The sequence below is a fragment of the Maylandia zebra genome, linkage group LG10 (assembly GCF_041146795.1).
Source record: "Maylandia zebra isolate NMK-2024a linkage group LG10, Mzebra_GT3a, whole genome shotgun sequence".
In the NCBI taxonomy this organism is placed as follows: domain Eukaryota; kingdom Metazoa; phylum Chordata; class Actinopteri; order Cichliformes; family Cichlidae; genus Maylandia; species Maylandia zebra.
The window spans coordinates 7557024-7583283 of NC_135176.1; the positions used below are offsets into that span (position 1 = coordinate 7557024).

At 41.8% G+C, this 26260-nt stretch overlaps 1 protein-coding gene across 9 annotated transcripts in view; it reads left to right on the forward strand.

Annotated features, from left to right (window-relative positions):
• The window catches only part of srrm3 (serine/arginine repetitive matrix 3), a 144940-nt gene that overhangs the window by 38697 nt on the left and 79983 nt on the right, over positions 1-26260 (forward strand). The window contains exon 1 of one of the 9 annotated variants that reach the window (XM_076888948.1): positions 5595-5812. The exons of 5 other annotated variants lie outside the window; for them this stretch is intronic. Coding sequence is in view for 3 of the 4 variants with exons in the window: in XM_076888945.1 (XP_076745060.1) it covers positions 14274-14361 (88 nt within the window). In the remaining variant the exon portion in view is untranslated. Of the gene's footprint in view, positions 1-5594; positions 5813-13835; positions 14362-26260 lie in introns of those variants that run through there. 3 more of the 9 variants (XM_076888945.1, XM_076888944.1, XM_076888946.1) reach the window with 3 other exon arrangements.

Consider the following 26260-nt stretch of genomic DNA (forward strand, 5'->3'; position numbering starts at 1 on the left):
TAGCAGATTGCTGTGGTTGCCCATAGCTTACATGGAAAAACTAGAAAGCGAAAATTTCAGAAGAAATTTTAAGTGTGCCTATGCCGCTGCTAATCAGTGTAGTTTGCCATTCATACAGCTACAGAGAGCAAAACTCAGCAGAGCAGCAATTCTCCACCATGAACTATGGTAAAAACAAACACCGCTCGCGCCTCACAGATGACAGCTTACAGTTTTGTGTAAAGATGAGGTGACTTCGTACAGCCCCGATTTGCAGACGCTGTGCGCAGAGGTTCATGAGCAGAAGTCCCATTGTACCACGGCAGACCCGACAATGTTTGCATGAACACGCTTTGTAGCATTACTTTATGGACCACTTTTCACACATGGTTGGTGTACCCACACAGCCGGCTGTAGCTTTTCAACTCACAGCCCAACACACACCCAAAAAACAGCCGAGAGAGCACAGACTTTACGCCCGTGGGTCCACCTCCCCTGCAGCAGCACTGCAAACCACGCCCTGCCACACACATCAAACACGTAAAATAAATATTTATGCACTTTTGTATTCACTTTTTGTTTTTTGTTATTTTTCCACAGTGTTCTGAATGATGAACAATGGTCTACAGCCAATCTTGTGTATTATTATACAAACTTTGGTTGTAAGATTCAGATAACTATTTAATAAAAGCTAAATATTTTATATGAGAGTAAGAAAGAAAAGTATATCTTTGTGTCCCCCTTTCCCTGTTAATGCCCTACCTGGCCCCCTGGCAAAAGCTTTGCTAGATCCGCCCCTGCACAGTTACCAGCTGTCAGCTACACAAAAAAGGATATTATGTTATTTGTGTTATTTGTCTCTCAGAAACAGTTCATAACTTCCCTTCAACTCATTCATGTCACCTAAAAGGTAAACCTGTTTCTCCATCACCAGTTCAGCTCTGATGATTCAGTAAGGACATCTCCTGGTTTGGACCAGCCGCTTTACAGCTGTGGCTCCAGCAAACATCAGCAGATACTAGAAATTAAAATCAAATGAATTCTAACAACAGCTGATCAAGCTTAAACGTGCTGCTGTTGTTTAGCGCGATAAACAAACAAGAGAGAAAAGCCGATTATTGATCAGTTTCATGATTGAAGTTGCAACAGGCGAGAGAATGACAGGGGAGGCTGCGTATAACGACAGAATAAATCCAGCTTTGTGTCTTCTTCCGTTCTACCTGAAGTACGGGACAAACTGTGTTCCTTTTCAGCTCAATACGAAATGCGTAATATTTTCTCTGAATGCGGGACGATTCCGTTTGTACGGAATGGTTGGCAACTCTACGAACTAACCCTTATGAATAAAATAAAGTTCAACATCAGTAACTTAGCGCGCACACAGCTGTATAGAAACTCTGTCATGCTAGCAAGCACGCAGTACGAGTTATTGGAACTGATTGTAAAAAGTCAACACAACGAAAATAAACTACACCTAAACTCGGTTTATATCTGACCCAAATAGAGTGCAGTTCATAACTTCTTACCTGAAATTCAGTTAACCTCCTTCTCCTGCCTTCAATTTCCCTGATCCGTGGCTGCCATCTGTTTGAGCTCCACGTTAGCCACCACTGGTCGATCGGCGGCCGCCTCGCCGCCTCGTATGAAAGCCAAGACCTTTTGAGCGAAGCAGCACTAGCCGTGCTAGCTAGCCGTGCTAGCAGCAACATCGTGAGAAAACTGTTGCTAATATGGGATGTTTTGACAAAACGAGCAGATATTTGACGTTTACACACCTACACTCTCGCCTGAAAATATCTTAAAAGTTTATTTTGTGACCTAGAAACACGAATAAGAGAAATATATTAAACGAAGTGGCAGCCGCCATTGTTTGACTCGGTAGAGGCGTGCTATGAATTGTGGGATATGGAGTGTTCCACCAAGCATACACCCTTGCGGTTACCGTAATTATTCAATGGTTCGCGCAACCTTAAAAATTCCAATGGATCCTGAAAGCAGCGACGCTGTGCGCGTCATTGATATTGTCGTCATTACGGTAATGCAAATACGGGTAGACAGGCCGTACCACTCCCGACATACCACTAGAGAGAGCCAACACACCACAAATGAAGTTTGAAATTTGTTTCAGTGGGACCAAAAGATGGCGCCAACACACCATAAATGAAGTCTGTTTCTATGGGGCCAAAAGTTGAATCTTTCTCATGGGCCTAGAAATGGGCCAAAATTTGCACTACAATCTAAATATTTAAAAAACTATAAAAGTCATAAACACCAAAAGTCATAGCTAGGGATGGGTACCGGTGTCCGGTGCCATCATGGCACCGGTTCTGACATAAACGGTAGTAACCAGACCGAAAAGCAGCGCACATTTCGGTGCTTTATTTCGGTGCTTTTTTTTCCTGAGCTGTGATACACTTTAGATTCTAGCCAATCATTTTACGTTTCCGGGGATAGTAGGCGGGGCCAGGTACGTACGTTCTGTTAGAGCAGAGCTACAGATTAAAAATGTCCAAGGCGAAGCGGTCAAAAGTCTGGCTGTACTTCATAGCAAAATATGCAAACTCAGCAGCAACAAGTGCTTTAAGCTGATACTGTGATACTGTCAAAGGAGGTAACATCTCAAATCCGATGAAACACCTGGCGACGCATAGCGTTTTTTTTAAAAGCCCAGAAATGCGCCGTATTTGATAGCTTGCTGCGAGACCTCACACCGAGCACATCTACTGGGGGTGGGTTGCCTGTTATGCAACATCCCCCAAAAACACGAAGAGGAGAGTCCTGGCCCCTAGCCCTGCCAGTGTAGCAGAAATGATGACGGATGATGGTGGCAGCAGCAGCCGTTCTTCTCTGCGTGAGTAGCTAATTTACGTTGAGTAGGCTAACCACGTTATTACATTAATGCATGTAAGGTGAACTCGCAAACATCATCATAGCTACATGCGGCTGTCCTCTTGTTTGATGGCAGATACTCCCTTCACCCTGGCTAAAAAGGCTAAAATGACCAAAGAAAAAGTGGAAAACAGTTAAACATGAGAGGTTTAGGACAAAGTTTGTGTTTTTTCCATTGTTTAAGCACTGCTTCCAGCCAAGAGTGATACCATATATGCCCCATAGCTGCAGAAAAGGCTAACATTGTTATATTTTTACAAAAAACAGCTGAACATGAGAGGTTTTTGGACCAATTTTGTGTTCTCCATTCTTTAAGCACCGACCGGTTTGAGCACCGTTTGAGCACCGGCACCGTTTCAAAAGTACCGATTTGGCACCGGTATCGGACAAAACCTAAACGATACCCATCCCTAGTCATAGCATACTAGTCCAGACCAAGCCGGACAAAATGATATAACATATGTAACCCTTGTCTCAAAATTGTGCGGCACATAAGCGTGGGAAAATTTTCACTAAAATATTAATATTTAAAAAACTATAAAAGTCATAAACACCAAAAGTCATAGCACACCCTTCTGTGGGGCGAGTTTCGCTGCAAAAGTTCAGGTGGAAAAATGGAAAATAATAAGAATAAGAATAATAAATCCGACGAATAGTAATACGTGTGCCTCTTGGCATAGGCACACTTAATAATAAATCCGACGAATAGTAATAAGTGTGCCTCTTGGCATAGGCACACTTAATAATAAATCCGACGAATAGTAATAAGTGTGCCTCTTGGCATAGGCACACTTAACTAACAACTGTATTTAAACTGGAAAAAGGTTTATTTTGATGCAAATGATCCCCGTTTCCAGCTTGCATCACACTCTTCACATTTTCACAACTACTTAGCAAGTAGTTGGTGAGTGTTTGCGGAGAAGTTGTCTTCTGACATGCAAACTACTGGTGAAGGATGCTACATCATTATGCACTTGGCAAGTGTGCACTGTAGCTGAGAGAACATTCAAATGAAAACATGTATTAATAATTTGACAGAGATCTACAAATCCACAGCTGAGCTTCACACCTCTACGAGCATGAGGTGGACAGCCGCTGTAACTGCAGTATTATATGCTAAGTATAGAGATTGTGTATAAATGTCCCCCATGCAAAGCAGTCCAATACATTCATTAATCATTTGTGTATAAATAGCATCTAATATCTCACATATAATTTTGATGTGTTTCAGTTGCATTATATAAAAATAGCTCTGTGTGTACAGCTTGTGCCTCACGACGCAGTTATCCTAGGGGAAAGAGACATTATTGGAATTTATTTATATGTCCCTCCACAAATTCACCACTTAGTTTGTTGACATACAGTGTTGTATTTAGAGGAGTTATTAGGCTACCTATTTTCCCACTTATTCTAGTCTGTGCACCAAGTTAAAAAGATGGGAAAAAAAGCTACTTATGTCACTTCTGTTGCTTTAATTAACTGCAAGAACCACATCTTGCTTGTCAGTGCTTTCTCAAACACTAAAGCCTGTTCCCAAAACACAAGTAACATGGGCTGGAGGATTTCCTGAAATATGTACTTCACTGCAGAGGAGAGCTGAGGGGAAAGCCATGAGTTGAGATTAGAGGATCTGCAGTGTGCTAGTTTCAAAGCCTGGAATCTGAAATGACCAGGGCACAGCCCGCTGTGATGGAGTGGACCAAAAGAAGTATGGGGAGAAAGAGGGGGAATTATTTGCATTCAAGGAGCGAACATACAAACTTTCCTCAATTTCTAAGGAAATACTTACAACAAAAACGTGTAAATGTTATAAAGCTGATTTCAATGGGGCATGAAAACCATTTTTTTAAAATAACATTTTATAATTAACATTGAAAATTGAACTGAGTCACCAAGCACAACTTTTACTTATCCTAGAGTTTCATATTTTGACCTGAGGATTTTACATTTAGATGTCACAGAGGCTGATTGGATGAAAATAGGAGAGACAGGGGCTCAGGGAGGATTTAAGCCAGAGTGTTTGGCAGGGGACAGATGGTGCTGGTGGAGGCACTGGGGATGGACAGTGTGCAGATAAACAGAGAGCCAGGCCAGAGGATATTACAACTAGCCTGGGAACACTCATCCTCTGTCCCATGCCTCCCAGAGGATTAATAAGCCCTTCATACTGCTGCACATACGGGGAGCCTCAGAGGAGATGTGACACAGAGGGGGTGATTCTGTACCTAGTTAGCCATTTTGTTTTCTAAGGTTTTGTAGCCGGTTTTCTGATGCAGATGTTGCAGTCACTTTGCTTATAATAGACGACAGAGGAAGAGAGCCAGACATAAGTGAGGGCTTTGTCTTGGCCCACTGAGGACACTCATTTCGGTTATTTTTACACCAGCTAATCCAAACAGGTGGCCATGCTTATTGCTGGCAGAAAAACAAGAAAGACCATTCTTTATTACTTGTATAACAGGGGCTCCACAGAAGGCCTGCAAGTTGACCGAAATGACTTTGTAGCAAATACTCTTTCTGTGTAGCTGCTGCTGTTTGAGCTATGTGTGGGTGACATTTATTGTATTCTCACTTCACCTTGGGTGCGGCCGAGGGTTCTTTCTAACCTTTGAGGCACCACTGGAAGAACAGATACCAGCTCAACTGACCTTTATATGTGCTCCCTCCTCTTTTTGTGTCTTTCTAGCTAGCTCTCAGTGCGCTGGCTCCACCACACCCTGTTTTCTGATGCTGACAAGTGGGTTCTGCTGCTGTCCTCATCTCCCCAGAGATCTGGCTGGCCTCTATAGCCTGTCTCTAGGTATAGCTTTGCAGACGAGGACGGTAAAGGAGAGCAGACAGTGCAACTCGACTTCCAGACAGGGAAGATGGCGTTACTGCAAATAGACCAGGGACTCCTCTCCAATGGGCTGTGCTCCATATCACTGACACATTGTGTGTCTGTGTGAGTTTGTGCGCGTATAACCCATCAAAACTACTCTCAAACATTTGTCTTTATGAGGTAGCAATCATTTTAATAAGCTATGAATTCCTAGATTTGCACTGTGACAACATTTCTTTTTAAAAAAGGATCTTCATCATAGCATGGATGGTACCGGTTGTTACTCAATTGAACTGTCAAATTAGTCTCAAAAAAAGGTGACCTTCGGTCACAGCCATCGCTGCATATCATGGTACTGGGTCGCTGACCCAGTGTTCTGTGTTTTGGACCTTTTGAGTCTTGTTAAATTCATTTTTTGATTTTGAGAAGTGGACCTATTTTCTGCATTTCCTTATTTTGGGGTTTTCTTGTTTAGTTCGTGTGACCATGATAGAGTTTGGTAATCCCTGGTAATTTCCCTACTGTATTATTAGAGGTCTCTAGTTTAGTTTGAAGTTAATTTAGGGTTATCAGTTTATGTTCCCGCTCCCTTGGTTTGGTCTCTGTGTTTTGTTCCTTGCCGCCACCTCCTGTTGGTCATGTCTCTCACCCTCTCTCGCTCTGTCCCCCGTTATCTCTCTGTACCCTGTCTCCATGTTCTTCTCCCTGTGTTTCATCCTTTATCTTCCCCGGTCTGTCGTGTGTTTCCATGTTCGCGTATGCCTGTTTTGGTGTCAAGCATGCACAGTGTCCAGTTTGTCCAGTTCAGTTAGTATAGTCTGAGTCTCTTTTGCCTTTTGCTTTGTATTCTTCTTTCGTTCTTTCTCCCGGCCTAAATAAACGTCTCGCTTTTCATTAAGTCCAGTTGTGTCTACACGTCTGCTTTTGGGCCTTTCCCCAACACGATCTGCGCCCGCAGAGCATGACACCGCAGGGTCCTGTGGATGGGATGAAAATCCACAATAATGATAAATAACAGCCTCACAGCTTGCCAACTAAATAAACTTTTAACAATTAACAACCCATGACGGAGGATCCAGTAAATTCGCTTCATTAGGATGTGAATGGCCGCTAAAAATGCTCTCTGACTATCCTGGAAGAAAAAAATTTTTGAACCTTACTCCACATCACACCCATAACAAAGAAGGCTTTAATATTATTCCGATAAATTCTTTGGAGGGAATGTTTCCTACAGATTTACTTTCACCGCTCCTTCCACTTTTTTTCTTCACTCTGCATCAGTTCATGTCATCCACAGAAGTCATCCACAACACACTTCTCAGCCTGTGTATGAATATACAAACTGTTGTTTATGTTGAGGTTGTGGATTAGAGCAGTGTGCCTCCCCTGAAAGGGTGCCGTAATCATGCTCCCAGCTTGCAGATTAGAAGCATCTCCCTTTTGAAGATTTTGCCCAATACCAGCTCTTTCTGCAGGCATGTAAACACATTTTAACACTGATTAGGCCTCAAACAGAGCTTTGGACCCCCCCCCCCAACCCTTTTAGATATCAAAGGAATTATCACACTCATACATGCATGTATCTTCTCTGGGGCGGTGCAGCGGAGCCTGCATTAATACTGGAATGTCTTCATGCCGCTTCATAGCCCACTAGCACGTACCCCTTTCTGACAGATGGCCAGGGGAGATTTGAAATCTGAGCAAGCAGAGAGAGCGGTGGGATGTCCATTATGGCATCATGGTTTGTCTCATGTTATCTCCCTTCTGCCATGACCCAGGCGTTTCACGCGCTGTCTCCGATGTAGAAACACTGCGGATTGAAATGTAAAAGAAAAACCCAGACATGGGTAGGTGGGTGTGGTGACCGATCTCACCTTGACAGTTCGAGGGAAGCTGCTGAAATATGTTTTTTTTACTTATCTCTCTCTGGCTGCACAGTGCATATGTGCATGCACGTATGACCCATCGGCATGTCTGTCCACAGGGCAGTTAGGTGTGCGAGCAGCTGATGACAGAAGGTCATCATCACTGTCACCAACATGTCTGTCAGCGTGTCCTACTTTCCGCCTTGATCATCCTCTCATGAGTGCTGTTTTATTTCTATCTACCTCTCTATGACCTTTCTTTTTTTCTTTTTAAGGATGGGTTTGAGGTCACAGATCAGAGATGATAGGGGTGACCTCTCTGTTGTCTCAGTCCTTCGTCGCTCAGTGTGTTTCTTTTTCGCAGCTCCCTCCCTGTTTGACATTCTCTCTAAGCCTTTCTCTTTCTGGCTTCTACAGTTCCAGCTTTCAACCAGTCAATATCAGTGCCAGATAAATTTTGTCCTCATCCATTCTTGCCTTCAGTGGCTGTTTTGTGTGTAGTGTTTTTATTTTATTTTCTGTTTTTTGTTTTGGGGTTGTTTTTTTTGCCTTGACTGTCCACAGCTTGTCAGCGCAAGTGGGTCAATCAGTGATAATTCCTGTCAAAACTTGATTTAGTGGAAGCTATCTGTCCTCTGTCGTTAGTTAATCACTGTGCTTCTTCTCGCTATGAAAAGATTGCTTCCTTATTGTGACAGCCAGCGGATCTCTCAATGATTGTACGTAGAAAAAATAAAAACAAAAAAACAACTAAGGCCCAAAATATCAGGAAAAATGACAGAACTTCACCTAATCTCTTTCCTGTGGTGCAGCGCGAGACGGCATTTGTATGCTGGCAATCTCAAGTGCGGTCCCAGTGGATATGCTCCACCCTCCACCTCCTCACATGCATAGCAGATATGCATGTACACACCACAACAGCAGAGAACACACAAGGGCTGTTATTCGTGTTTTTCTGTGTCGTGATGAGTAGAGGGCAACACGGCATACTGCCGCTGAAAAACCTCCCCCAGTGACACCTGTTTCTCTCTCATATCTTGTCTGGTCCATTGTTGTCATAAAAGCTGGAGTTTATTCACAATATCACCACCCATCATCTCTAACTGGAGTGTGCAATGCAAATTAAACCCCTGTTTATTCTTATAGGCGATTATATCCATAAGCATCCAAGCGTGAAATACAAACCTTTCTGCTATAAGGTCAAGCTAGTCATCTTGGGAGAATTTCAGTGGATAGGTGTCACTCTGTGTTTATTACGCAGTGTATGACCAACACACAGGCAAGGTGTACCTGTTCACACCGAGATACTACTACAGCAGAGGAGGAAAGAACTGCAGCACGTACTACACAAGTATTTTTTTTTTTTTTGCCATCATCATCAAACAACCACAATCAAATAAATGAGAGCCGCAGCCACATTCAGATGAGCCCCTCATGATTTCAAGAGGCACACAGCGTAGCACCCTCTCTAACAGGGTGACATTTTTGTCCTGTGTCTTTCTCACTGCCTTTGAGATGGAATGAAGCCGGTGCTGTGGGCTCGATTTATAAAAGTGCTACTGTCCAAATGAATTGAACACGCTTTGCCGTTCCTATCAGCTGTTCGTAACACTTCCCACAGTGAAATGATGCACATGCTGTTTTCTTTGCAAATTTGCATCATAGGATTGTTTTTTGTTTTTCCTGCAGTATATAAAAATTGCTGTATCTCCAAAATAAAACTATGAAGACACTCAAAATAAATTTCCTGTGGTGGGAAACTATTTTTTGCAACTTTATTGTATTTAAAGTTTTGAGTGATAAACCTCTTAAACTTCTCCAAGTAGAAATATATGTAAACAAAACAAAAGCGATTTTCAATTTTTTTTGTAGTTTATTGCACTTTTTTGCAATTTATGTAATTACTATGCACTTAATGCATACATATTATTAAAATATGGGCTATAACAGTTGTATTGATGTATAGCAACTTGAAATGCTCCCACAAATGGCACTACAGCATGTAAAAAAAAATAAATAAAAATAATATAAGCTCTGGTGGACTTGGTTCTATAGTAGGTCTTAAAGGGTTAAATAAATATCGTCAAATAATCGTGATCTCAATTTCAGTGAAAATAATCGTGATTATCATTTTTGCCATAATCGAGCAGCCCTATGTGGCGTTAAGGTCATTTCAACGAGATTAACCTGAAAGCACTAGTGGGAACACAACGAATATGACTGCACATTTACGCCGACATCATCCTAGTGCAAAGACAAGTGGAAGCAGAAAAAAACAAGCAAGCATGCTACTAACTTTAGCCGAGTCATTTAGACAGCTGTTTAATATGCTGCTGAGAATATAGCCCAGAAGAAGCGGATAGTATAGCTATAGCCACTGTCAATATGTGACATATTGAAATCGCGTTTGAATTTGCGCTTGTTTTTTTGCTTTCACTTTGCAATCATGCGAACTGTGTATAGAGAGCGACAGCACTGATCTGTGAGTGATGATAATTTGCGCACCAATTCCTCTGACATCGTCTTATTAATTGTTAGCTTACTATGCAAACATGACAAGTGAAATCTCCCGCAGCTTAAACATGTGAGAGGTTGATCGCGCAGAGAATCGCTGAGCTTATGTGAGTGCGTGTGTAAAAGCAGCAGGATTTATATTTGACTAGATGACCTGGATGACTGAGAACCTTCACAGACAGATATATATTTTAGTTCTGCTGAGCCAAATAAGACAGGTCAGGGTGAAGAAGTGACAGCCAAAGAAAAGCTTACCACAAAACGGAGAAGTTATGACAAATCAGACTATAAGGCAAAAAGAAAGTGCAGCTTTATGGTTTCATGGACAAAAGAATTTCTGTGGCTGCAATATGACGAGCTAAATAACCAGGGCTGCACATAAGTGGTCCGCAGGTGCGCATTCGCTGTCAAAATAAAAAACACGCACAAGGGTTAGGGTTAAATTTAAAAACTGTACTTTTGAGTTAAAATATATATTTATAATTTTAATAAATGACAAATTAAAAAGGCATGAACATTTTTTTGTATCGAAAAAATATCGAACCGTGACACCAAAGTATCGAACTGAACCGAACCGTGAATTTTGATGTATCGTTGCACCCCTACAAAACACATCATTAGACTGTGTTTAAAGACCTTGAAAACTTAGTCCATCAGTTGATTTTCTTTTTTTTTTACTGTGACGTCTACATCATCAGATTTCTTCTTAATGGTTAGAAGAGGGCAGGTATCACTAGGGATGGGTACCGGTGTCCGGTGCCATGATGGCACCGGTTCTGACATAAACGGTAGTAACCAGACCGAAAAGCAGTGCACATTTCGGTGCTTTATTTCGGTGCTTTTTTTTTCCTGAGCTGTGATACACTTCTAGCCAATCATTTTACGTTTCCGAGGATAGTAGGCGGGTCCAGGTACGTACGTTCTTTTATGCAGAGCTACAGATTAAAAATGCCCAAGGCGAAGCGGTCAAAAGTCTGGCTGTACTTCACAGCAAAATATGCAAACTCAGCAGCCTGCAACAAGTGCTTTAAGCTGATACTGTGATACTGTCAAAGGAAGTAACACCTCGAATCCGATGAAACACCTGGCGACGCATAGCGGTTTTTTTTTTTTTTTAAAAGCCGAGAAATGCGCCGTATTTGATGGCAGCAGCAGCCGTTCTTCTCTGCGTGAGGAGCTTAATGTTGTTCGTGTGTAATTTACGTTGAGTAGGCTAACCACGTTATTACATTAATGCATGTAAGGTGAACTAGCAAACATCATCATAGCTACATGCGGCTGTCTTCTTGTTTGATGGCAGATACTCCCTTCACCCTGGCCAAAAAGGCTAAAATGACCAAAGAAAAAGTGGAAAACAGCTAAACATGAGAGGTTTTTGGACAAAGTTTGTATTTTTTCCATTGTTTAAGCACTGCTTCCAGCTAAGAGTGATACCATATATGCCCCATAGCTGCAGAAAAGGCTAACATTATTATCTTTTTACAAAAACCAGCTGAACATAAGAGGTTTTTGGACCAATTTTGTGTTCTCCATTCTTTAAGCACCGTTTGAGCACCGGCACCGTTTCAAAAGTACCGATTTGGCACCGGTATCGGATAAAACCTAAACGATACCCATCCCTAGGTATCACCAATCAGGATTTAGCAACATTTCAGTCACAATCACCTTAAAGGTTGTTTATTTTCTTTGCCAGTTATAACATTACAGGTTCTCATAGTACATGATAATCTCATTAAATGTGTCATTTTATCCAAGCTGTTATTTGAAATTTAACAAACCATGCGATGATAGACCATATGAGGCAGAGCCCATTTAGCTCTGTTCTCCACTATGGAATACTAACTGGACTGGTTCTTATATATTGCTTGTCTACTCCACATGAGCTCTTTTTAATTAGCACTGCAGCCTGTGCTTTCTATCTAACATACACTCACACTAATGGCTAAATATAGCTGAATACTGAAATCAAGTTTTACCCCTCAAAAGCCTATGAGGAGAAACCCCTGATGCTCTTTTCTGAACTCAGTGGTTTCTGTCATATTTCAGGCCTGCTTATAGAACATAATGACTGGGTGTGCATCGGAAGTTAGTGAGGGTGGTCTCTGCCTGTGCAGAAAAACCCAGAATTTGTTCTAATGATATTGAAACCACATCTTTATTAATAAATTCCTCATTAAGGGTACAGGAGAGGTCATCAAATGGCATCTTCATGCATATCTTTTAGAATTACTGGTATGTTTCAACTGACACTTAGTGCTATATCATCCTGTTCCTCATTCTGGCACAAGATGAAGTTAGAATCCTTAAGATCGGCATTAACTAGTTCAGCATCACAATTTTAACATCTTTCTGGAATTTAAGCACTGTACTTGCAGTTTGGGTCGGTCAACATCTGATGAGAAACTGCTGAAAGTTACAGATCTGCTTTAGGTATGGATGAATCGGGTATGTCCTAGCAAGAAGCAACTGTTTCCTTATGTGTTCTCAGCTTGTTATAATTCTAGACCAGTGGTTCTTAATCTTGTTGGAGGTACCGAACCCCACCAGTTTCATATGCGCATTCACTGAACCCCTCTTTAGTGAAAAATAAAATATGATTTTTTTCAAATTCAAGACATATGTTTTTTATTGGTGCACAAAATGAGCCGTGTATGTCACGGTGGAGGCTCTGCCGAACCCCTGAGACTGACTCACCGAACCCCTAGGGTTCGATCGAACCCAGATTAAGAACCACTGTTCTAGACAAAGGGGAGTAGCAATTGTAATACATAAAAATATTAATTTCACAGTACTCGATACAGTTATAGATCCAGAGGGCAGATTCTTAATCATTAAACTATCTATACTTGATAAAAAGCTATGTATTGTAAGTGTATATGGTCCAAACGTTGATGATCCCTCATTCTTTCACGTTTTTTTTCAGTGCACTCTCTGAACACTTAGATGGCACACTTGTTCTTGAGTGGTGAGTGGACTTCATATTTAGACTATAATGACACTCCCGGAACATCAGCTTCTGTTCTATGGGGCAGGGAAAGCTGTGATGAGAGGTAAACTAATTTCTTTCTCATCACATAAAAAGAAAACAAAAATATTCAGGAATTAGAAAATCCCTAGAAGCCTACGTGTCCCACCAAGATCAGGAAACATTGAACAAAATATGCAAAACAAAACTAGAATTAAATGAGATAATTGATAAAAAAAAAACAAAAAAAACTAAATTCTTAGTACAAAGACTACGCTTACAAAATTATGAACATGGTAATAAATCTGGTAAATTTCTAGCAAACCAGCTAAAAATAAATAAAGAAAAAACATAGGTATATAGATGCTGTTCAAGATTCATCTGGGAACATAGTATATGACCCGAAATAAATAAACAACATTTTCAGGGATTTCTATAAAACGTTGTATTCACCACAAATAAACCCATCTAAAAAGGAAATTGATCAGTTTAGACAACATAACTCTGGATTCGCCACTGACATCAGGTGAACTCCAGGAAGCCCTGACAAGTGTGCCCAATAATAATGCTCCAGGTCCAGACGGCTTTCCTGCAGAATTGTACAAAGAATTCTGGACGATTCTAGCACCAGTTTTTTTTTTTTTTCAGAACGTTGTTGGAAATCAAAGAGCAGACTTCCATCAAATATGAATTCTGCAAACATTAATCTCCTGCTAAAACCAGGAGCAGCAGCAATTAGACAGAATTCAGTAATTAAGGGCATAAAATGCAGTGCAAGAACGTGGAACATAAAATCAGCCTTTATGCAGATGATGTGATACGTTTTCTCCAAAACTCTCTGGGGTGATTGAATTGATAAACTCTTTTGCAAGAAGATCAGACTACTCAATTAACTGGTCAAAATCTACAGTACACAATCTAAATCCATCCATTCGCTTCCGCTTATCCTTTTCAGGGTCGCGGGGGGCACTGGAGCCTATCCCAGCTGTCATGGGGCGAGAGGCGGGGTACACCCTGGACAGGTCGCCAGTCTGTCGCAGGGCTAACACACAGAGACAGACAACCATTCGCACTCACATTCACTTGCACATTCACACCTAGTGGCAATTTGGATTATCCAATTAACCTATCCCCACAAGCTGCATGTCTTTGGACAGCGGGAGGAAGCCGGAGTACCCGGAGAGAACCCACGCAAACACGGGGAGAACATGCAAACTCTACACAGAAAGACCCCGGCCTGATGGTGGAATTGAACTCAGGACCTTCTTGCTGTGCGGCAACAGTGCTAACCACCTTGCAACCGTGCTGCCCGCAATCTAAATATTTAGGTATTAATGTTTCTCCCCAGCTTGCAGATCTAACTAAATTAAACCAGAAACAAACCAAACACAAGGAGCAAAAAACAAACAAAACAAAAAAAGAAAAGAAAAAAGAACACACACACACACACACACACACACACACACACACACACACACACACACACACAGGCGGCCAGGAAAAACAGTTCACACAAAGTTCAGGGGGGCGGCCGGCCGGGTCCAGATGGGCCTGGGCCCCCTTTCCCTGGCGGGTTGCGGAGTATGGGGGTGCCTACTGGGGTCAGCGGGGGAGCTGGCCTTGCCTCAATTTTATCTCACAACTTACACATTCACATTACTCACACTCTCATAACACATACATATAGGATCTTGGGGATGGGCACGCTACACGGACTCCAAATTACCATCAGGGTGTACACCTCACCCCTGGCGTCGTTGCCCACCTCTCAATTCTAAATACACGTAGACATTGAGGGCTATCGGGAGGGGCTATGCGCTTACCTGCTGCTCTCTGGCAGGTAGCTCCATGTCCTCCTGGGTTTTAAATGCACCTTAGAACACACATGCATCAACACTACATATGAGCGGGCGGGGGGAGGTTTGGAGTCTTCTCACACCCCGTTTCTCTGCGGCCTGCTGGAGCGTGGGGCCAGGAGGAGGAGTTGGCCGTCCGACTGGGGTCTGGAATGTGGGGCCTCCCTGCTGCTGCGGAGTTGGGGCGGTCTGCATCTCCCCACCGCAGGGAAAAGGGTAACACCACCTGGGTCTAGGTGCAGTTTCCCCCTCCAGGGGGTACCTAGACCCGGGGCTTAGAGTACACTTGGGGAGTGTGATTGTGTGTACAGTGTCTCTTTATGTCTGTCTCCACGTTGGGTGAGTGTTGAGTAATTGCATATGAGAGCATGAGGGTGGGAATGGATGCTTGTATCTTTGTGTGCCTGTATGTCTGTGTCCATATGTCAGGTTGGGTATCAGACACCACCTCTCTGGGGACATCTCAGGCCCTCCAAGGCTGCCGGCGGAGCTCCCGGGCACGTCACTGCAACCCCCTGGCTTATGTTCCGCGGCTGCTGACTGACCCTTCATCTGGGACTCTCCTTAGCTCTTTCTGGGATAGTGGCGCGGCTGCCCCTCTGTTGGTCTTCCTTGGTCTCTTGTGTTCTGAGGGCCTCCGGATGTCTGGAGTTTTGATCTCCTCCATACCTGCTTCATGCCCTGGTGGACGGGGCTTTGGCTCCCCACACCCTCTAACAGATCATTACATGTAGGAACCTTTTAAAAACAAGCGCGTTCATGCTCACAGGTGTACACACGGGTGCTCACACACGCAAACTACACCCTTTTTGGCTCGGTGTTACGTGCTGCACAATAATGTTTAACATTTAGTATTTACTGTTATATTCCCATAGATCATCATGATGTTGTTTATTCTATTGCTCTAGTCTTCTTCTGCTTGTTTTCTTTTTTCTTTCTCAACAGGTGATCCAGGAAAAGAAAAAGAGAAACTCTGAACTTTTCTTCTTGTTTTTCTTTCCCGTCCCCGAGTCCAGTCTGGCCTGATTACAATAACTTAGAATAAAAATAACTAATAAAGATCAAATAAACTATGAAAAAAAAAAAGAAGCAACTGTTTCTATATCAAAAACGTCATACTGCTGTTTACAGACATGCTTAATATATGTAGCTCGCCCAACTGCTTCAAAAGCCCCCCCCAACTGAAGCTTTCCATCTAAGCTATCTGATGTGTTGAGCTTTTTCTGGTTGTTTTTTATAACAACTAAAACCATGCTAATGCTGTCTAAGTTTTTGACAATTTTTCATTGATAATAGGAATAGAAGCCAACAGCCACACACTAGAAATGTAAACAATCTGTAAGCATTTAGTTCTTTAAGAAGCTAAATGAATTCATTTGGGCTTCCCTTGTCCAATGTGCTGATCAAGGAGGTCTGCCTTATGAATCATATAGCTCATTCCAATGAGCTTACTTAGCAGCACTGTTTTTCTTTAGCTTTGTGCTGAACCCCCCCCCCAAAAAAACAACAACTTTCTTCTCATTAAGGAGAAATGTGAGTTCAGCAAGAAAGAAAGAAAGCACCAGTCCCGTTCTTTCTATAGCAGCTAGCTGGTGTTCTAGATGTCACTGGTGCTCTTCCAACCTTACCTTGACATGCTAAGCATTTTGTGTGTAGCTGTCCCTGCCTTACTGGCTTGTCTCACTGTTACCCAATTAACTAGCTGTCAAGGCAACACCACTAGTGCTCGACATGTTAGCTTTAGCTCTGACAGCTGCTGGTTAATTGTAAAAGGCAGCTGCTGGTTAATTGTAAAAGGCATTGTGTGAACTTCGCCTGTCAATACAAGAGAGCAGCAATTGGGCTCTCTGAAAGGATTCCAGTTAAAATCAATGGCCTTTACTTGATTCACTCTTTTGCTTCAATTGACAATTCTTCTTTCTTTCTTTTGCTATTAAATTGTTCCATCTTATGCAGGAAAATCTGGTAGAGCCAACTTTTCTTTTCGCTCTCTCTCACTTGCGTTCATTTAGTCTCTTCTGTTTCTAGAAAAGCCTAGAAGACCATTTAATTTCCAGCTTTGTGTTTCTAGCCAGTGTCACCCTAACCTTTGAAATACCCACTTTTATCTCCTGCTTTTTTTGGTTGCATTTTTGGTTTCAAAGATGGTAGCCATCTTTACAGGAGAGACAACTGCATCTGATTTGTGTGCATTTTCATGGTCCAAGAGCCCTTGGCTAGCAGCTGTGAATGCAATGACTCAGAGAACAAGGCAGCAGCTCATGAGTGTCATGTCATCCGATGTTACCCAGCACCAGGGTGTGTGTGTGTGCCTGTAATGAAATGAATGGTGTTTCAGTAATAGAATAGACCATTAATGTTAATAATGTTGATTAAAATGGTCTTTCCCTCAGTACCACTTACTAAATGGTACATTGTTTACTGTATTTCTGCAAAACACCATGATGGCCTTGGGGGAAAAATGTATTTACAGCAAAAGCAAACATGAAAATATTTGAAAAGAAAAATCCACTCATGCAGTTGTAGTGCTTTGCACATGCTTTATATTGACACTAATTATTTTATTACCATAGAAACTGATGCACAGAATTTAATTTCAAAGTATTGTCGGATCCTTGTCGAATCCTTTCATCATTCCTCAGTTAAGATTAATCAAATCTGTTCTTTTCTTTTCTTCAAACCACCTGTCTGTCTACTTAGTCTGTCTTTTTCATATTAAAGTGGAGATATAGTCCTTTCTATTTTAAAATTTGGCAGTACAAGCATCCAGAAAAGCACTTTCTTAACCTTCATAGACTGTCTGGTGATAAATGGTGTGTGGTAGCCCCTATCTAACCTGAAATCTACCATCCATATTACTTTCTTTTCACTCTGACTCTTTTTGTTGTTGTTGTGGAGCACTGTTGTGGGTTGTTTTTGTGCCTTATGGACCCAATGACTACAAAGCAGAACCAGATGAATTTTATATGTAGTTCATAGTATGACTATAGAAGGAATAAATAACAATGCAACCACTTGATATTCCCCACTGTGTATATTTTAGGCTCAGTACTGATCAACAACAAACCAATGGACATCATGGGCCTCACACATGCAGTAAATTATCCAGGATGAATTAAAACGCTCTGCAATAGCCTTACAGTGAATGGGTCCCCTTCTCAACCCAGTGAACTAAATTGGTATCCTGCTTGCTAACCATGTTTCCCCGTATGAGCTGATAACTTAAAACTCAACCCCCTCATGCTTGAGGTAACATCTGGGTCCAAAAAACCCCCAATATGGCGTTGCCCAAAAAAGTAATGTTGAAGTTTCAGAATGGGTGACATGGTAATGGTAATAACAGGAAATTTCTCTAAATACAGTGGGTAGCACAACACAGATCTATGACCATAACTGTAATGTTACTTAACAGGTGACTAAATTTATATAAAGGTAATAAGGCTACTGAATAAAGTCGTTTTATTGAAGCGTGGAACAGTCTGATAAATGGCTAATTTTACACTGGTAAACAAGAAATGTGAGGGATCGGCATTTAGTTTAACTAAAACAAACAAAAATGGGTGTTATCACGTCAGGAACTAATGACAAGATCTTTTGGTACATTTGCCAGCAGCTAAATGAGCCTAAGTCCAAATCGTAATTAAACTGAGATTTGAGCTCATGACTCATCTGCCTCTGTGAATTTTGGTATGCAAAAAGCTGTGTGATAGCAGTAGAGACCTGCTGGCTTCTGGTGATTATGCTCCTGCAAAGGTGTAGGCAGCAAACCTGTATTTAGAATCAACCCTTTGGCGGCACAGAGCAGATCTGCTGTAAACTCCTGACACCTTTTAATCCTGTGAAAAATGAAAAGGGGCATTGTCTGAAAGTTTGAAGGATTGTGTTGTTGTTTTGCTATGGCAGGTGGTGGTTGGAATAAAAGTGGGTGCACTTGGAGGAAGTGAAGGCACTTTTGTTGCAGAAGTCTCATAGGGATGTTCCCACAGTCCAGGGATGATTGCAGTCAGGGAATGAACGTTTGCTGCTAACTGACAGGCATCGTTTTATATCAGGAGGGTGATCACTCTGGGCTCCTGAGTGCTGTGTCAATTAAACAACAGTGGCCCAGGCAGGTGGAAAGGAGGACAGGCTAATTTCTGTGCTGCAGCAGTCTGGAGATTGGTTTCAGATTGCTGCAGGCACTGACTCTATTCAGCCAACTCTCACTTTGACTGGTTCAATCACCCATACACAGCAGGCAGGTGGATAAGAGAAAGATTTCAGCCATATCAAAACCAGGTGGTCTTCAAAGTGTACAGCGTTCAAACGTGATGAAACGGTGGGACACTCTGGGCTGTTTTGAGAATTCGTCACAGCAGTTTTTAATTACAGCCTGAAATCTGAGCCGGAAAGCCAACTGCAATGAAAGGTTATTTGTGTGCATTCCTATAGAACAAGATTTTCAAAGTCTGAAACTGTGATGACTCCTATACTTTGTTGTCTATCCAGAGTCATGAAAAATATTATTTGACCCCCTACTGATATTGTCTGTTTTGCTGTGTATCTCATACTAAACCGTGTCAGACCTTCAAACAAAGTTAACTCTAAAAGTTTTCAGACCCTGCTGCCACAGCATTTCTGTGGGTTCAGATCCAGGCTAGGTTCACTAGGCCTCTCTAAATTGTTAATTTTATTCCTTTGAGACATTTAGAGATGGACTGACTCTTGCAGTTGTGCTTGGGCTTCACCTCACAGACTGACTGAATGACGTTCTTCTTTTCTGTCACAGAGCAGCATTTTCTTCCTCAGTTATTGCTAGATGCACTGCCCCTGTAGTAGCAAAGCATTGCTAAAATCTAGCACTTCTACCTCCACAGATTTCTGTAGTTTTAAAGTACTTTATTTGATTTATAGTAGATATAAAAGTACACAAAGCTAGTTTTAGCCACTCCCTTATTCACAAGGGGGTATCACAGCAGGTAGTTCCACGTGTTTGATTTCGCAGATTTTTATCCCAAATGCTTTTTGGAACACAGGGGGTTTGTGTCTCCTCCAGGGATCAAACCAGGGATTTTTAACTGGTTAGCTGAATATGGAAACGACGACACTATCGAGTCACTGGCTTTGGATTCAACAGTCCATGCAACATTTTTTGAGTTATCAAGCTTTGTGTGACAAAATATGTGTGAACGTCAATGTTCTTCTGAACAGTAGTTTTTGGTAACCACTCTGACATGAAGGCCACTTTTCTTATGCTTTTTGTTTTCAGATTGAAGATTAATGATCTCTGAGCTTTACTGAGTTAAGAGAAGGTGACAGTTAATGGAAGTTTTCTTGCATCTTCCTAGATAAATCATGTAGTTTGCATTATCAGTCGTCTCTGGGAAGGCTCTGTATTGTTCCAAGCCTTCTCCATTTGTAGAAATTCTCCTCACTGAAGATCCATGAAGTCCAGGAGCCTTATGGATAGCTTTGTATTATGCAAAAGGATAATACACAGTTCAAGTTTGTCTCTGAGAAGAAGAAAAATTTTTTTAATGCAGATTCCAGCAATCATCCAGTAAGTGTTTAAAAGAAATGGATAGCGTCCTAGCCTCCTTTTACTTCAAGCAGTCTCTTTTGAAGTTTGGAGACCTGTTCTCTGAGTTGTAATCTTCTGTGCTCACAATGTGACACTGATGACTCCTCTGTGAACCCTGAGGAACGAGGAGGGACTTCTGCCACTTTTAAGCTACCCTATACTCAGAGATTGCAGTTTCCACCAACTTTTTAAATAAGATTTTTTTTCTTTGAAGCTCAGTATGCCATGGAAGTTAATGCTCTGGGATCCTTGCCTTCTTTGAGAAATAGTATATTCAAAGTTTCCTGTTATGTGTGAGCCAGAAGTTGTGGCTCATTTTGATCATTAGCATGCAGAACAGAGACAATTTCATGGAAATATTTATGGATGAACTAAATTGTGGCTGATGAGTTTTGTGAACTACAGCCATTGGGAAATAGAGAGGATGAGTATACATGAAAATTAAAATAATGATGTTGGGAGATGAGGGCAGAGCAACTGACTGCACACACAGAAGCCCTTGCTTGTATAGTGATGAGTATATTTAAGTGAAGTATTAATAATTCCTATAGTGGGCAGCTGGTTTGGACAGAGCGTGCATGGGGCAGGCTAATCTCCCAATGGCTCTCTGACATTCCAGGCATTAGAAAGAGGAGGAAGGGAAGGCGCAGTTGAGGAAATTGCTATTACCTCCATCCTTGGATGAAAGAATTATTTTTATATTCCACTGTTCAATCTCCAATGCCCTTTAGGTAAAATGAATCACACAGAAGAGATAAAAGTTTTGTTTGCATTATTTACCCTTTAAGACTCGATTCTTGGTTGCACTTAAGAAGAGAAAGTAGTAAATTATTCTTATTCCTAAAATCCAATTAGATCTTACAGTGTGAAACACTAAACATGACTCATGTCTTCTGAGCAAGGACACATGATAGAGGCTAAACCCGTTAATATTACTCAACATAGGCTGTAATAACTGAAATGTCATCTCACAGAAAAGCCTTCTGGTTTTGTGACTTATTTACATCCTCAGCGCTGTGCATGTATCTGAGAGGATAAGTCACTTGGCACTTTTAATGAGATCTGCTAACGTTCATGTAAATTGTCCTCCAGGGACTGCAGGATTATTATTCTGCAATGTAAGTGGCTGTGTGGCAAATTTAGAGAAGTCAGTAGCTGAGGTGCTACAGAGACATCAGACATGGGCTTTTACTGTAACCCACATCCATGGATGCACTTCAAAATAAAATTAGTGAGTCAATGGCTGAAGCTTTTGGCTGAAATGTAACTTTTGTGCTAGATCTGCTGTTAGCTTTGAGCATATTTAAGCCATATCACATTAGTGGAAGCGTTGCTGTGCTGCATATCAGTGCAGCTGTGATTTGGTTGCAGATAATTTCCAGGCATCCTTAATGCCCTTCATGCTCTTCTGGAGACTATTTTTGGTGTGCGGCCTGTGAATTAGTTCAGGCAGTCAAGTTAAAATGGTACAAAATGTATACAACAGAAAATTTTCTCATAAGCACATTTTTCAACACCGCTGAGGGATAAGCGTGTCTATCATGTCGGTTTGATGCATCTGGGAAAATTTTCATTGCAAAATGCTCTCTACATTTTAAACATTCTGTATCTGGTTGTTTTTTTTTCTATATTCTGTAAAAAAAAAAAATATCTGTAGCTGATGTACCTGTGTGGTCAAATTAGTGAAGATGTTTTCTCACTTTACTTGTACTCCATCTAAAGTTCCAGCTGAACTCTCAGGGCTGCTGTACAACGAACTTTAAACACTCCCAAACACTAGACTTTTACACATGAAATCATCTTTGCTGTTGCAGACAGTATCTTTGACTACAAAGCCAAAATATGGATCTTTGTAAACCAGTCACATGCTGCATGAGGCATCCAAGGTCATGTCCCTGTCATGCTGAAGAGATTAGAGAGGCAATTAAAGATGATCTGGAATTAATAATCAGCCTCATGTTTGCATGGCACAGTCTTTTCTGCCAGCGTGCTGAAGATGTGTTGTAGTGTTTGCTGTTCTGACAGGCATAGACTGACTCAGGCACGCAAGACCGGAGCCCGCCTGTGGTCACCTGCCGGTAACCCTGCTAATCACATCAGAAGCACTCCTATGTGAATAATTTCTTCCTGCACATGGCAGCACAGTGGAGTTTGTAGCTGTAGCTTAAACCTACTGTTACAGTCAAGGAGAGAATTTTTAAAAAGCACGGTTTGATCCCCGAGGATCAAAAAGGAGGGAAACTAGTCCAAGCCTTGAGCTGAGGTCGGGCTCGTATTCCTCCGCATTGTCAACCCACAGCTGAACCGGGTGCCTGGGATGAACCCTTACAGACGGCTTCTCTTTCTTCCTCTGAAGTGAGACTGTGTTTCTCTGTGTTGAAAATGGGATAGCGGTGGTTTATTTCTGTCACACTGCGCCTTTGAGGTTGCCAAGGATGTCTCTCCACCAGAGGCCAAAGATTTTTAGCTGCCTTCTCATTTCGCCGCGCTATGCCTCGCATGCCACTCATTAAATCAGAGTTTGTTGCTGTTGTCACCGCTGTCACAAGTTGTATTGTGTTAAATCTTTGCTAAACATGATTTATGAAGTCTTGCTCTTAGCCCCACACACAAACATGTATTTCTTTTTGCAGGGTTCTGCATCTGAGAGAAGAGATGTTTGTAGTTCCAAAATCCTGTCTGTGGAATTCTTCAGCTGCATCAAACAGCCTCCTGCAGTCACCCCCCCCCCCCCCCCCCCCCCTCCCCGCTCCCCGTGCCTTCACCCTCTCTTTCTCCCCGCTAGAATCTCTGTGGTCTTCAGTCAAAATCCACACTCTTATTTCACTTCCAAATCGACAGCAGAAAAGTGAGTGAAGTACTTCACAGAAATTCTCACTCACAGCAGTTGAACAGTGGGCTGTATCTATCCATGACATAAACAAATCAGAGAGGCTGTTTTATGAGCTTTGGTATGTGGCAGTGAATAAGAAGTGACATGTATCCACACTTAAGATTCAGAAAACAAAACAGGGCCACAGTACACACCTGCCTCTGGCCTTATAACCTGTTTCCTATTTTGCATCCACCTTCCATCCTACTCTGACTAAAAAAGAAAAAATGGAAAATGGTAAAAAACGTTGAGGCCGCTTGTTTCCCAGCATCCAACAGCAAACCAACGTGTCTGGAATCAAGACAGCTGACCTTTGGGAAGCTAAACACATCCTCTGGGTGCCAAAGTGCTAAAAACAAACCAGAAGCTTCCAGCCACGGGGCAGATTATTTTAGAAGGAGGGAAAGCATGATGGAAAACAGCACTTACTTAGATATGTGCACAGAAAATGCATCCAGAAGGCGACAGCCACCCAGGGTGTGTTTTTGTCTTTTTTTGCAGCTACTCTCTGCTCCGTCAAGGTCAGGCCCCCTGTTACTGCCACCCTATAATCATGGCTGAGGTGCATCCACTGAGTGAGATCCAATCATTGGTGCCATTGTGTACAACATACAGTGACATGCTGACATGCTCTGAGAAAGGGGTGATGGGTTAGAGAGTGTTGGCTTTTAGAGAGGAAGTGGCTCCAAGGAGACCAGTACCACCTCTCAGAATTTTTTTTCTTTTATTTCTTTTATTTTTGTAACCACTGAGATGGAAAGTACTTAAACAACCCTGATACTAGGGATGGGTATCGTTTAGGTTTTATCCGATACCGGTGCCAAATCGGTACTTTTGAAACGGTGCCGGTGCTCAAACGGTGCTCAAACCGGTCGGTGCTTAAAGAATGGAGAACACAAAATTGGTCCAAAAACCTCTCATGTTCAGCTGGTTTTTGTAAAAAGATAACAATGTTAGCCTTTTCTGCAGCTATGGGGCATATATGGTATCACTCTTGGCTGGAAGCAGTGCTTAAACAATGGAAAAAACACAAACTTTATCCAAAAACCTCTCATGTTTATCCGTTTCCCTCTTTTTCTTTGGTCATTTTAGCCTTTTTGGCCAGGGTGAAGGGAGTATCTGCCATCAAACAAGAAGACAGCCGCATGTAGCTATGATGATGTTTGCTAGTTCACCTTACCTGCATTAATGTAATAACATGGTTAGCCTACTCAACGTAAATTACACACGAACAACATTAAGCTCCTCACGCAGAGAAGAACGGCTGCTACACTGGCAGGGCTAGGGGCCAGGACTCTCCTCTTCGTGTTTTTGGGGATGTTGCTAACTCCGGGTCTGATAACAGGCACCACACCCGCAGTAGATGCGCTCGGTGTGAGGTCTCGCAGCAAGCTATCAAATACAGCGCATTTCTCGGCTTTTAAAAAAACCTATGAAAACCTATAAAAAAAACTATGCGTCGCCAGGTGTTTCATCGGATTCGAGGTGTTACCTCCTTTGACAGTATCACAGTATCAGCTTAAAGAACTTGTTGCAGGCTGCTGAGTTTGCATATTTTGCTGTGAAGTACAGCCAGACTTTTGACCGCTTCGCCTTGGACATTTTTAATCTGTAGCTCTGCTCTAAAAGAACGTACGTACCTGGACCCGCCTACTATCCTTGGAAACGTAAAATGATTGGCTAGAAGTGTATCACAGCTCAGGAAAAAAAAGCACCGAAATAAAGCACCGAAATGTGCGCTGCTTTTCGGTCTGGTTACTACTGTTTATGTCAGAACCGGTGCCATCATGGCACCGGACACCGGTACCTGATACACAATGCAAATTGAAGCCCACTGTCTTATTGTGTTTGCATGTTTTTCCTCTGGAGCTACAAAGCCAGCCCGATTAACCTATCAACAGACAGAGATTAGACACTCAGGAAGTGAAGGTAGCAGAAGATAAATCTAAAAGGATTTCTAATATGAAGCTGGATCACTGTAGAGGCCAGTAATTCAGCAATGCCAAACATACATTTTACTCCCTTATTGATTTCATGTCAGTGTTATAGGTGACATATCTAATAATTTATTACTGAAACAAATATTATCATCTTGTCCCTGTTCTGGTTCAGTTTATTCTTCTCTGTCCTAATAATATAGAGCAATGTTTGCATGAAAAGGTCTGTCAAGATAGTATACAGATGGCCCCACATATGTTCTGTGTTCAGAGAGCTCTGGTGGAGCATACAAACTGCAAAAATATTCCTATAGTCAGATATAGAAAGCATATTGCATATTGAAGGAGCTCCACATTTCCCACCAGCTTTGGTGGAACCAATCCATAAGTGAAAAAAAAAATAACAGAGGCCATGAAAAAGAAAGTACTCAACTCTCGATTGCATATATGTTGATGCCATGTTACAAAGGTGCACTTGTTTTAATTTGAAGAGATTTACCTACCTGCTATAAAATGCCTCTGTTTGGAGGGGGGGCAGCCAGTCGGGAGACAGCTGGCTGAAAAGGAGATTAGCTAAAACATCTTGTTACAGCCAGTGGATAAGTAGAAAAATCTGCAGAAAGCATAAGACAGGAATGGGATCATTTTGAACTGTGAGTCAAGGATCAAAGTATGGTGAAGGGAATTGATATCATCAATTCCCTTTAACTCCCTTTCTCAAAAATCTCCAAATGAATGCGCATTTTCACCTAAAAATGATGCAACTGGAACGCAATTCAAACTGCTGGGCAAACTTTTGATGACAGAAAATTGGTCAGAAATACAGCATTTTTGTGTATTTCATGTTTTCATTTGAGGAAGATTACAGTGTCCTCATTGCTCTGTGCTTTTCAAATCTCTCCAGTAACAAGTGACCTTTAAGTCACATGCAAATATGGTCACAAAAATTACAGTGTGCTATAAAAATTAAGCCAGTGGTGTTAGTGTAAAGACATCGTCTTT